Raw genomic sequence first — 12,069 nt, 5'->3', positions numbered from 1 at the left:
GAAGAGGGAAACTGGGTGTTATTGGAGAGATGGAAACAAGGACCCCGGAAGCTTTTACAAAATGAAGCCAACGTGGTTGCAAAGTAAAACTCAACTATATTTCTTGGTGTAGCTCATATGCAATTTATTCTTGACAGCATACTTTGAAGTGACGACTTTGAGATCCTGTTGAGAGTCTATTTGCTTCCTTTGGGGTTCTTCCATTCTTATGCATGGAAACCAATGCAGTGCTTTACGTATATTAATTCACATAATTCACCCCAAACCTCACAGATACATACAATTATTATTCCCATTTTGCAGGTAAGGAAACTGAGGCCCTGCATAAATAGGTAATTTATCCAAATTTACCTGCTCAGTACTGGAAAGGCTGGATTATGAAGCCATCTGGACTACATGTCTGCTCTAAATCACTCTGCTACACGGCCTCTCCAAAAAGGAATTTACTGAAAAGTATTAAGTAACTCAGGATTGCGGGGAGGCCTGGAGATCCGGGCTTGGAACTCGGTAGTCACGCCAAGCACAAACCCTGCAGCTGGCATCCACCTACACTGCCACACACGAGACACTGCCTGCAGAATGCCGTCTTGCTGCCACACCACTGCCAGCCAGGGAACGTGCCCCAGAGCCCCCCTACCCTGCCCCACAAGCACCAGATGCAGAGTCTGGAAAGGAGTGTGTAATTGGTGAAACCATGACCTTGCGCCAGGCGGGCCGGGACAGCAATTCCATGGCCAAGTTCGGTGTCCACATAGAGAAATGAGGTTCTGCCTCCCCGCAAGGTCCATAAGGTGAGTGTACTGGCCTCCTAAGACGCTGAAACAAAGTACCACAAACTGGGTGCCTTAAAACAAGAGAAATTTATTCTCTCACAGCTCTGGAGGCCAAGAGTCAGAAGCAGGATTGTTTCCATCTGGAGGTTCTGGGGGAGAATCCCTTCCATGCCTTTCCACTGGCTTCTAGCAGTTGCCAACAATCCCTGTACTGCCTTGGCTTGTAGACCCATCACTCAAATCTCTACCCGCCTCCTCACATGGACATCTCCCCTGTGTCTGCGTCTCTTTTCTTCTTCTCATAAGGGCATCAGTCACACTGGATTCAGGACCCACCCGACTCTAGTACGACCACGTATTAATTCCATCTACAAAGTCCGTATTTCCAAATAAGGTCATATTCAGGGTTACCAGGGGTTTACGGGGGCACACGTTCAACCCACAACAGTGGGGAGATACAGACAGGGGAAGGGGGTTCAGATGCTGGACAGCCAAAAAAAATGACAAGTACCCACAGAACCTCAATTGCTGCGGCAGCCTTCATTTCACCTAATAACGAAATAAATGACTTCAAAGCAAAAGCTGGATGTGCCGAAAGCAATGAATTGGTCTGTGAGCTCTCTTAGGGGAATCAACTAGACAGGAACTTGCAGTAGGGGTGAGGTGAGGGTGTTAATTACAAAGCTAGAAGGGTCCTCCCTCTGAAACTGTGGCCATCAGAAGGAGACGTCCAGGCTTAAGCCCTGCTACCTCTAATGCCCACAGGCACCTGCCAGATATTTCTCTTTTATCTTCAAAAAGAGAAAACTTGGCCTGGAGGGGCCATCATGGATTTAAGTAGGAAGATAAATGGAGATTTTAACTGTGTATATGTGTTACCTAAGCCATAGATTTTCAACTAGATTGGTATATGACAGATGTTTGAAATATACGATATTTACATAGCTGGTCTAGTCTTTTGTGCTGCTGCTTGCATAGCTCTGAACCCTTTTCAAACCAAAACTAGAGATACCAAGAGCACATCCCTTTTATCAACACTACAATAGCTTCTGAATAAATGCAAACACTAATCAAAAACATCCAAGCATTAAAAAGCTCTTCACTTTTAGGAAAAGAGAGCAGATGATCTCCAAGCAATCCTAACCTTGAGTCTCCAGGTTTTCAGAAACCTAAGTAGGACTCAATGTTAATGGAATCCAACTGCCCCTCCATCTGCTGGAAATAAAAATAAGCAAGTCACCTGTTCCCCTCTAAGAAGCGGAACATAAAGTACAAAAGCTGAACTATTCCCGTGCTCTCACTAACACTGCTAAGTGGTTGACCCCCAAACTATACCTGGAGCCTCTACCGGTCACGTGAGTGCCTACCTCTCTGCTTGGACAACCAAACCATTACGTCCAACATAGAACTCATCTTCTGCTCCATTTCCCCCAGCCTCCTGGTCACTTGTTGCATTCTTCCAACAAAAATCTCTGATTCACCTTGGATTTTCTCTCCTCTCTTCAATCCAGTCACTTAAAGGAACAGCCAGGCCCTTGGTCCTCACAGATGCTCCCTTTGCCCTTCATGCCCATCCCTCCTTCCTTGGATACGGGTTTTCACTATGAGGCATGAGTACCACTCAGGTATGTGAGGGCATTTCAGGTGGTACCTGGTTGAATCATTTTTTACTGAAATAGGAATATATGAACTGTAATGGGGGTGAGAAAAATAATTGTCAAATGAAACCCATAATTTCATATAAAATTAAAAACTTTTCTTTTACATCCATTTAAATATAAAGTGGGTAGAGTTAAAGAAAAATATTAACTAAATAATAGCACAGATAGTATATGGACATGGTTTACAAATTCTTAAGGGTGGTGTGCTAATGCCTAGCGGTGTTGGAAAACACTGCTCTTGGGTGGTCCCTCATCACCCTACTGCTTGATAACCTCTGTTCCCTCAACCACCTCCCAGCTGGTCCCCTAGCCTCCCAACTCCCATCTCTTCCATCTATCCTGTAAGCCATAGCCAGACACCTCTTCCTAAGATGCTCCTTTCATTATTTCTCTCCCAAACTCACAAATCTGATTCCTACCCCAATAAACTCCACCTACATTTCAAGAGCCCACCTGATCTACCTACACATTATTTCTAGTTACATCCCAAATTTACAGTATGGCAAATTTCACACTGATGTTTTCCTTGCCAGCTGAATGTCTTGGTTCATACTGCTTCTACAACCTTCCCCCAGTTCTCCGCCTTCTCTGCTCTTCAAATCCTACCCAGTCCTTTGAGAAGCAAGTAAGTCCTCCCTCCAGGCAGCCTTTTTTATTGACATCTCTCCTCTGAAGTCCTATTCCACTTACACCAACCCTATCAACCAACCCCACTTAACTCTTTTTTTTTTTAGCATCTTTATTGGAGTATAATTGCTTTACAATGGTGTGTTAGTTTCTGCTTTATAACAAAGTGAATCAGTTATACATATACATATGTCCCCATATCTCTTCCCTCTTGCATCCCCCTCCCTCCCACCCTCCCTATCCCACCCCTCTAGGTGGTCACAAAGCACCGAGCTGATCTCCCTGTGCTACGCGGCTGCTTCCCACTAGCTATCTACCTTACATTTGGTAGTGTATATATGTCCATGCCTCTCTCTCGCTTTGTCACAGCTTACCCTCCCCCCTCCCCATATCCTCAAGTCCATTCTCTAGTAGGTCTGTGTCTTTATTCCTGTCTTACGAAATTGAGCTATTTGTAATGAGGTGCAAGACCTAGAGTCTGTCATACAGAGTGAAGTAAGTCAGAAAGAGAAAGACAAATACCGTATGCTAGCACATATATGTGGAATTTAAGAAAAAAAAGAATGTCATGAAGAACCCACTTAACTCTTGATTATATTCCAGTATTTCCTGCTTTCTAATGGTCAACTCATTGAGAGCTGGTCCTACCAGCCACAATAGGAAGTCCTTGAAGAGTAGAATCTTCTGTTACAAAAGGATGACGCACATTAGGAGTTCAAGACATTTCCTCAACCAAGTTTTTAAGAGAAGCCATGTTTTATTCATTTATCCAATAAATATTTCCTGAGTCCCTGATATGTGTCAAGCTCTGTGGTTGCTGGCAAAATAGAGATGTGAATAAAACACATACTGTAACTGAGGAACTTACTGGCTAGTAAACCCGAGGTACAACACAATGTCACCATGCTGTGGTAACACAGGTACAAAACAACCGTCACACGAGTGATTCGCTCTAGGAAGAGAAGGGGTGTATGAGCTTGTTCTGGAAGGCTAAACTGGATGAGCCTTATATATTTTAGCTAAATATCAGACTTTTAAAGATGGCGAGCACACTCTCAGAGGTGTCACATAAATCACAAAAGGCAACAAGATATTGCAGAAGGCAAAGAGTTTCCAGAGCCTGGAGTGCAGGGTGGTGGGGGAGGGATGGAAGGAGGGGTGGGAAAAGCAGGGGAGGTCACGCCATGAAGAGCCTCGGTCTCAGACTTCACCCATAGGCATGAGAAACGTTGAAAAGAGTTGGAAAGTAACATGACCAGTTTTGCTTTCGGAGGGATTAAAAAAATAAAAAACAAAACCCCTCTGGGGACCCGTAGAGCAAGAATTGGACATGGTCAGTTTGGAAGACACTGTAATAGAACAGAAGGATGTCAACAACAGAGATGAAAAGGGAGGGGGAGATTTTAGAAATATTTAGGTGGTAGAAATCAATGGGATTTTCTGGCCAACTGGTTGTGCATTCCAATGTCAAATAAAAATAGTCTGAGGATTAACTACTTAAGGAAAAGTTCACTATCTACTTAAAAAAAATTACCCATGCCATTTCTCTCCCATATTACTGTGGTGAAGGTTAAGTTAGCATTGACTATAGTCTATAGTCTTACGAACGACAAGAACCTCTACTCTAAACCTGATAGACTAGGCATCACGCAGTTTCTATGACTGATGTACAAAGCCTGTCCTAGTTGCAAAAGTCGGCATCTGAACCCACCGGCAAGGATCCAACCAGACTCTGCTCCTTGGTTATAGCTGCACTCAGCATAAGCAATCTTGTACCAAAGAACATACAGTTGTCTGAGCTGCTCTAACTCTCTGGGGCTATAGAGAATTTAAGCCACAATTGCTCTGGAGGTGTAAAAATGCTAAGGTTTTTATACAATATACTCATATTCCTTTTTTCAAATAAAAACGTTCACAAGAGTGTAAAAGATGTTGAAATACCAAGAGAGGTGACCTTTTGTAAGCACATTCACGTTCTCCTGGGAAATAAAGAATAAAGTCATTCACCACCAAGTGTAATATTCCTCACTTCCACAGGCCTGATGAAAGGAGTCAACACAGGTAGTTTCAAATTAAAGCACAGTTGGAGCAGCGAGGCTGGAAATGTATCTCTGCGAAGAGGTATAAGGAGGCAACAGGATGCTGTTCATGAAAACTTGCACGTGATCGGAACCTGCCAGGGCTTCATCCCTGTCCCCTCACCCCCATTAGTTTGGTCACCAGGACAAGCCCTAATGCAGCCACTTAATGTAACATCTGGGGATGACAGGAAATAAGACTCCATTGCAAAATGAGCGCTATTCCCACACACCCCACATACGGAAGCACATGACTCCAATAAGCAGAAAGGGCAAAGGTTATTTCTAACGATTTCTGTGTAAGTGCTGAGAAATCCTGGGCTTGCCCATTACAGAGGCGCTGCGGAGCCCAATTCTGTAATAGAAATGCGGGCCAGGAGGGCCCGTTCCAGACGGGGAGAGGTCATGTTACCCGCCAGGGACACAGCTGGTTTGGGGCAGGCCCAGATTAGAACCTCAGGTGCCCATCCTCCACTCCCAGAAAACTCTCAAAATAACAGAACGTAAGGAACTGGGCCCCACAATCCACTGTGCCCCAGAATTAGTTTCTATAAAATGAAAACTAACAACTCATCAAGGTGGCGTCCTGGCCATTCCTCCCCGCTGATTTATATTAGTGAGATCGGCAGACAAAACTGGTTTATATTTTCTTAAGATGTCAGTTTGTGGCTTGTGTTTTCTTTCTTTTCAAATCCTTTAAAATTGTCTGCCTTATTGTTCCTTAAAATGACAAACATCCATCTAAAAGTACTTTGGGGGTGTCTTGTTCACAGGGGACGCCTTTTATGCACATGCTCTGTGGGATCTTTTTAGTGGAAAACAAATCACTTTGCAGTCCTGATCGATGAAATGTCCCCAAACTTGGTGGCATGCCATGTGAAATATAAAGAAGCAGCCACCCCCAGGGCTTGGGGAGAGGAACGTGAAGTAGCATCACTTGTATAAAGAGGTCACAGTTCACAAGGTCCTGACAGAGAAGGTTCTAACACCTTCATTAACAAAGGTTTGGTGCCTTGAAAATCATTTCATGAAGGTAGGTGAGCATATTTTCATGTATAAAGCCCTAAGGATTATACAGCTATGGCCTCTTTATGGGGAGTTTTCTTTTCTCTCTGGTTAATTAATATCATAATTTCTAGTTTTAGAAACTGTGGGAGAATAATCCCACGTGCATTTGGCCTAACCCCTTTTCTTATTCAGCTCGTGGATGCACATTTTATTATTCATCTTGATTTGAACAAAAGGCAAGATTTCCCCCCCTTCTGCTCAGAAACTACCTTTGGGAAATTAATATTCAAGATGAACAATGAACTCATCTCATGGCCTGTGAACTTGCTGGTTGCCAGGAGGCCTGTGAATTCTTAGGATTATTTTCGATTTGGTAGCATGAATCAGGGGCTTAAATAGTCATATAAGGCATGGTCTTCAAAATTTAAAGTTTCAGAATTCTCTAACTGTCCGTTTGTAGGATCTCCTTAAGTTTGATATGTGTCTATTCTAACCTCTTGAGCTTAAGTGTAGTTTATCCTAAAGGTACGTGACAAAGCCAAGGCTAAATGTCAAGCCTGTTGCTATAAATCACATTTCAAACTGGTAGTTACTTACTAGTGAAAAAAAGACTGTTTGAAAAGGTTCTGTCTCATTAGAAAGCGATTATGGAATGCCTATAATTTTGGCTTAAGTAAACAGAGTTAAACTTGAAATACCTACTGTGCGATAGTAGGCCAGATCAACAGGACAGCTATTCAAATTTCCAAGGACCTCTCCTGTCCTAGAGTTAAAAAAAAAAAAACAGTGATTTTCACCATATTTTTAAGGAATATTTGTTGGAGGGGATTTCTAAAAACAGTCTCCACTGAAGTTATTTCAAGTCATTTAGTATTTCTCTGAAGAAGCTTATCTTGTCCTTTGAACCCAACAAAAAACCTCTTTTTACTGAGAATAAGTATGATAAATACTAGTAGCTATTATGGCAAAATGACTGGACAAACAGAAAGAAGTATGAAAAGCTTCATGTGTTTCTAAGCTGCTTCATTTACTATTTCATTTTATGTGACAAAGGCTCTGTTTGTATCCAGAGTCACTAACTTGATATAAGTGGACTTTCTTACATTTGTTAAGGGGAAGACAACTTCTCCCAAATGATGTCAAAGTGTCTCAATATACCATCTGTTACTATCAACACTGGTATTTGGAAAGGAACCATATTTGAAAAGGAAATTGACAAGCTACTCTCAATCTCCCCCAAAAAGATGTGTATGAGAAAGATTCCACCTACTCTCCCAGTGTTCATTGTCGGTGTTTGTCTTAATATTTACTTTATCCTTCCATGAGCCCCAACCCTTTTTATTATACATATTGGCTAATAATTAAAATAAAGAATAAATAACAGCTTCCACCCTTGGACAAAACCATACTATGCCCAACCCTGCAGCCCCATGAGAACCTAGCAAGGCACTTTGCTTGAGGTGGGGGGAGGCTCCGTAAAATGCTGAATGAATAACACAGCTCTTCTTCCCCCACCTTCTGGTTTTCTTTTCTCAGTAGTAACCTAACATGAAACCTGCACAGACAACCACCAGCCTGAAAGAGCTGATCCTTCACTATCCCCATAGGACCAGCTTACTATTTACAAGTCAAGAAATAGGAGAATCAAAGAAAATGAAAAGCTTCTTCCTCAAGCCCTCAAAAATACCTTGAAAAACTGGCAATAACAGAGAAGTTCTTTAGCACAGAATAAAAATGTGATCATAATGATGCTATGACAAGATAGGTGAAAACAGGCTCCATGGGAACGTGCCTGAAATCATCACAGAGTCTTGCAGGTTTGTTGAAGACATTATGGCCACCTGCCCTCCTACAGCCTCACTCTTGGTATCAGTACGGATTCCTGAAGAGGGGCAAAAAAGAGGCGAAACTCTTCAGTGTGGAATGAAGACATTCAAACCCCAAGGATATGAAACCTGAGATTATCTGAACACTCAGTGTAGACACGGGTTTATGGACATACGTGTTTTGAGGTTACACTTGGATGTAGGTGTATTTCAAAATTTACTGCCACCAGCCTGAAGAATAAAGCGACCACAGCAGTGACTGACTTCAATTACTGAAGTATAAACTGTAGTTGTCACTTCCTTTACAAATCTGGCATTTCATGACAGGGAAAATCAAGGGAGCCTTATTGCCAAGACAGTACATCCTTATGTCACCAGATTTTGCAGTAAAAAAGACGGTTATTTTATTTAGGTTTTATACTCACGGAAATGCACTCACAAGACATTTTTAAAGCATGAGATATCGGCCCCAGTTTTTTTTTTTTTAAACTTGCTGTTTTAGGAGAAAGATAGTAGAGCTAGACTTTGAGTACCATCTGCAAGCTTAAAGCAATCTTCCCAGGATTTAGAGTGATTTGGTATAGATGTGTTTTCAAATATAACCTCGGTTTTCCCAGGACATTTTGTTTAGAAGAAAATGAATTCATTCAGAATGAAAAACAAACAAACCAAAATTGGTGTCTTACACATCATTACATACAAGTGGTCAACAGTAAGTAAGGAGAAAACAACGAGAAGAGTTTCAGGATTTTCCTCCTTCAGCGTTTCAAGTATTTTATCCCTGGGTTTCCAAGTCACACAGCAAAGCCATCCGCTGTATTTCCAAAGGGAACTAACTGGCGCCTTCAGAAATGCTTCTATGCGTTTTAAGATGAAATCCTTCATTCCCGTTTACCGTTTTGTTTGTCCTTCCTGTCTGACATGCAAACACATGACACAGCCTCCATTCTTTCCTTATAACCTGATTCAAAGCAACATATGTTAAATCCACACAAAATCATGTGAGCATTCAATCCGCATACACACCATTACCCCACCGAATGCATTCAGTGGGCTGCAACACAGTTCCCTGCGTGCAAGCAGACCAGCCTGAGACCTCTTCCCTGACTCAAACCATCCAGAACTGTGCATGGAACCTGTTCCCTTTTGAAAAAGAAAGGCTGTTTAAATACCCACTAGGATAATAACTGGCCACAATGCGGGAGCGAGCAAGCCCGATACTGCGGGCAACGGCGGGCGCAGGCTCTTCCACAAGCTCAAGGAGGCTGGGCGCCCGAGCTGGCGGTCATTTATCTGTGCAGCCAAAACGCCCGGCACGTCCCCCTCCCAGATTTCACCTAACTAATAGCTCTCCAACCCCATATTGAGAGGGCCTGCTGTGGATCTTGCGGAGGTACAAAATGGTGGATGAGAGCTAATTTTTTTCCTGCTTTCCCCATAACTTATCGCATCCATCACCGCCCGTCCTCCCGGGGAAGCACCCCGGCCGCGGCGCTCGGAGCACGCCCCGTGGCCCCGGCCTGGGGGCAGGGACGCGGTTACCAACCTGATGTCATGTAGCCCCGCGAAGCCTGGGGCGCGAAGGCCGCGGGGAAGCGCTTGTGCAGGCGGTAGTCCTTCTCGCTGCGGGACCTCATGCGGTCCGAGGCCCGGTCCGAGAAATCCGAGCTAGGCCAGGCTCGCCGCAAGGTTGTGCTCCGGGTCTTCTTCATGGTGGGGAGGGCGACCCGCTGCCCCGATCCTCGGGGCCTCAGCGCCGGGGCGCAGCGCGCGGCTTCATCCGTCTACGGCGGGCACGACCCGGGCGGACTCTGCGCGCATTTTCCCAGCCCCTCCTCGTCGGCGTCTACACCGCCAGCGGCGGGTCCGGCCCTCCCCACGCCCCCACACCCCCCCACAGCGAAGGCTCCGATTTTACACACGTCCCACAATGCATTACACTTCATTTGCAATCCGCCCGGCTTATAGCTTCCAGATTCCTGGGGGGAAAGGCACGTTAGGAGGCTCCCCGGCCAGGAGGAGGCGGGGAGGGGGCGGGCGGGGTGAGGGCGCCGAGACTTGCAGCGTGAAAGCAATGGGAGCGCAGACAATGGCCCGATTCAGCGCAAGAGTGCTTAGCCAACTGTGAGCCACGGCACAAAAGACCCAAACAAATGAGGAAGCCCAGGCCTCCGGGGGTGACCCGGGATCGGGCGCCCGGGAAGCCGGAGGGGCGGCGGCAGACCCTCTCCGCACCGGGCGGCTCAGAGCGAGGCGTGGGGATGACAGTGTCCAAGTCGTGTCCCCCTGGGCCTATCAGCCGCGCGGCCCGCAGTCCCGGGCGCAGGCTGGCTCTGCCTCCCCTGCAGTCCTCGGGAGGCAGTCTTCATTACAGAGGCTCGGATGGGGGGCGCGTGTGCACAGGATCCGAGCAGGCTCTGCAGTCAGCAGCTGCGGCGGCGGGCCCCTGCCGAATCCAGGAAGAGTCCTCGCGACTGCAGCGCCTCGTCGATCTTCCTCCTTCCAAAGCTCAGGGTGGTGTGCGTGCGTGTGTGCGTGTGCGTGTGTGCGCGCGCGCGCCGACACGCATGTGCCCCCCTACACAGGCATGCTCCTACTTACTGGCCGCGGCGGCGACGGGAGCCATGGCTGCCAAGGATGCGGAGCCTGCCGATCGCCACCCGCACGGCGGCACCGCTGCTCAGTCGCGAGCGCGCAGAATGGCTACTGAAGTACAGGAAGCCGGGAAGCCGCTCAGCCTCATGCTAATCACCGAGCTGCCTTAAGTTAGAGCACGGATCCTGTCAAGCTTCTCATTTTCATGTAAAACACCCTGCTGCGGCTCTGGGACTTGGCTGCTGCCCCAGGCAGGAGTCAGCGCTCGGATATTTACATCTTTTTAGGATGGCGCCTCCCGCTTGCAGAAAGGGAGAGAAACCGCTCGGTGGGAACAGGGCAGTCTGCGGTGCCCTGCCTTGCCCACCTGCGCCAATCCCGGAGGCAGCTAGATCCGGGGGAGGGGGCGCCACCCGGAGCTCCGCCGACAGCCTCAAACGCCCGGGCACCTGGTCCACGCAGCGAGGGCGTCTCCGGCTCTTCCTCGCTGTCCCTCGAGCCCCCGGTGTCAGTCACTGCCAGCCCGCTAACCTGCATTCAGGTCCACAGCCCCACTACCCGGCTCGGCTCTGCACCGCTGTTTCTGGTCCAACAACCAATCGCTAAAGGACAACAATGCGCGCTGCGCGAGAGGGGAGGAGGGGGCGATGCGCCGCCCCGGCCGAGGCGCCGGGCCCGGGATGCCGGGCCGGGACGCGGAGGTCACTGCGAGTTAAAGGCGCGCGGCCACATTGCGGAGAACCCCGACCGCGCTGCGCTGCGGCCGTTTTGTCAGCTTGGCTTCTCGTTTGGGTTTCCAATAACGCTTAGGTGTTGTAAACAACAAAAATAAACCTGATTCTTCTTACGTCTTTGCGCTTTTTTCCATTTGTGACGATGCAACGTTCAAAATCATGTTTTATGCTGTTCTACATATTCGCAGGTGCCAAGGTACAGAGACAGGGATATGAAATCTTTATGAACCTATGATCTTTCCAGGTTGATACTGCAAACCCCCCCCCCCCCAAAACCGCACTGGGTTCTAAATGGTTAAGATTCAGGAGTTTTAGCACAGTTTGGTGCTTTTCCAAGCCTTTAATTCTTTGCGGGGGGGGGGCAGGTTCTCGAAGAACGACACAGAGGGGGGCGAGGTTTCAGCAACAAACATTATGGAACCTAGAACTTCCATTCAGTATCTAAGGGCTGCCCTCTGTAACCTGGGGCCAGTGTAACTGATCTATCTCCCGGGAACCCGGGGGTAAACAAACAAAAATCACTAAGCAACTTGTATTTACACTAATCAAAATTTATTACTTATTAATACAAAATTTATTACCGTAAACCAGTTAGCTAATATTCAATGATATTTTTTAAAAGTTAGAAAAGGACAGTCTCCCAAAAGGCACATTTTGCTAAATTGTCTTCTTTACTGTAAGAGGACTGCTAAGAACAGAAAGCCTCCAGCTTTGGAAGCTAAAGAAGACTAAATGTGTAAAGAACCATAAAGGTAATAAAAAATAAT

General features: G+C 46.4%; 1 protein-coding gene across 1 annotated transcript in view; it reads right to left on the bottom strand.

Moving 5' to 3' along the window:
• STOX2 (storkhead box 2) overlaps positions 1 to 9,700 on the bottom strand; it is a gene marked incomplete at its 3' end in the record, with an annotated part of 101,740 nt that extends 92,040 nt beyond the window's left edge. Inside the window, exon 1 of the mRNA XM_082863957.1 lies at positions 9,520 to 9,700. Within this exon, the coding sequence (XP_082720083.1) occupies positions 9,520 to 9,685 (166 nt within the window). The 5' untranslated portion in view covers positions 9,686 to 9,700. The remainder of the gene's footprint in view (positions 1 to 9,519) is intronic.
• Between the last annotated feature and the right edge of the window lie 2,369 nt (positions 9,701 to 12,069).

This window comes from Leucopleurus acutus (genome assembly GCF_964270905.1).
Source record: "Leucopleurus acutus genome assembly, chromosome: 21".
In the NCBI taxonomy this organism is placed as follows: Eukaryota; Metazoa; Chordata; class Mammalia; order Artiodactyla; family Delphinidae; genus Leucopleurus; species Leucopleurus acutus.
Note: the sequence above shows the minus strand (reverse complement) of the source record. Positions and strands in the feature narration are given on the sequence as shown.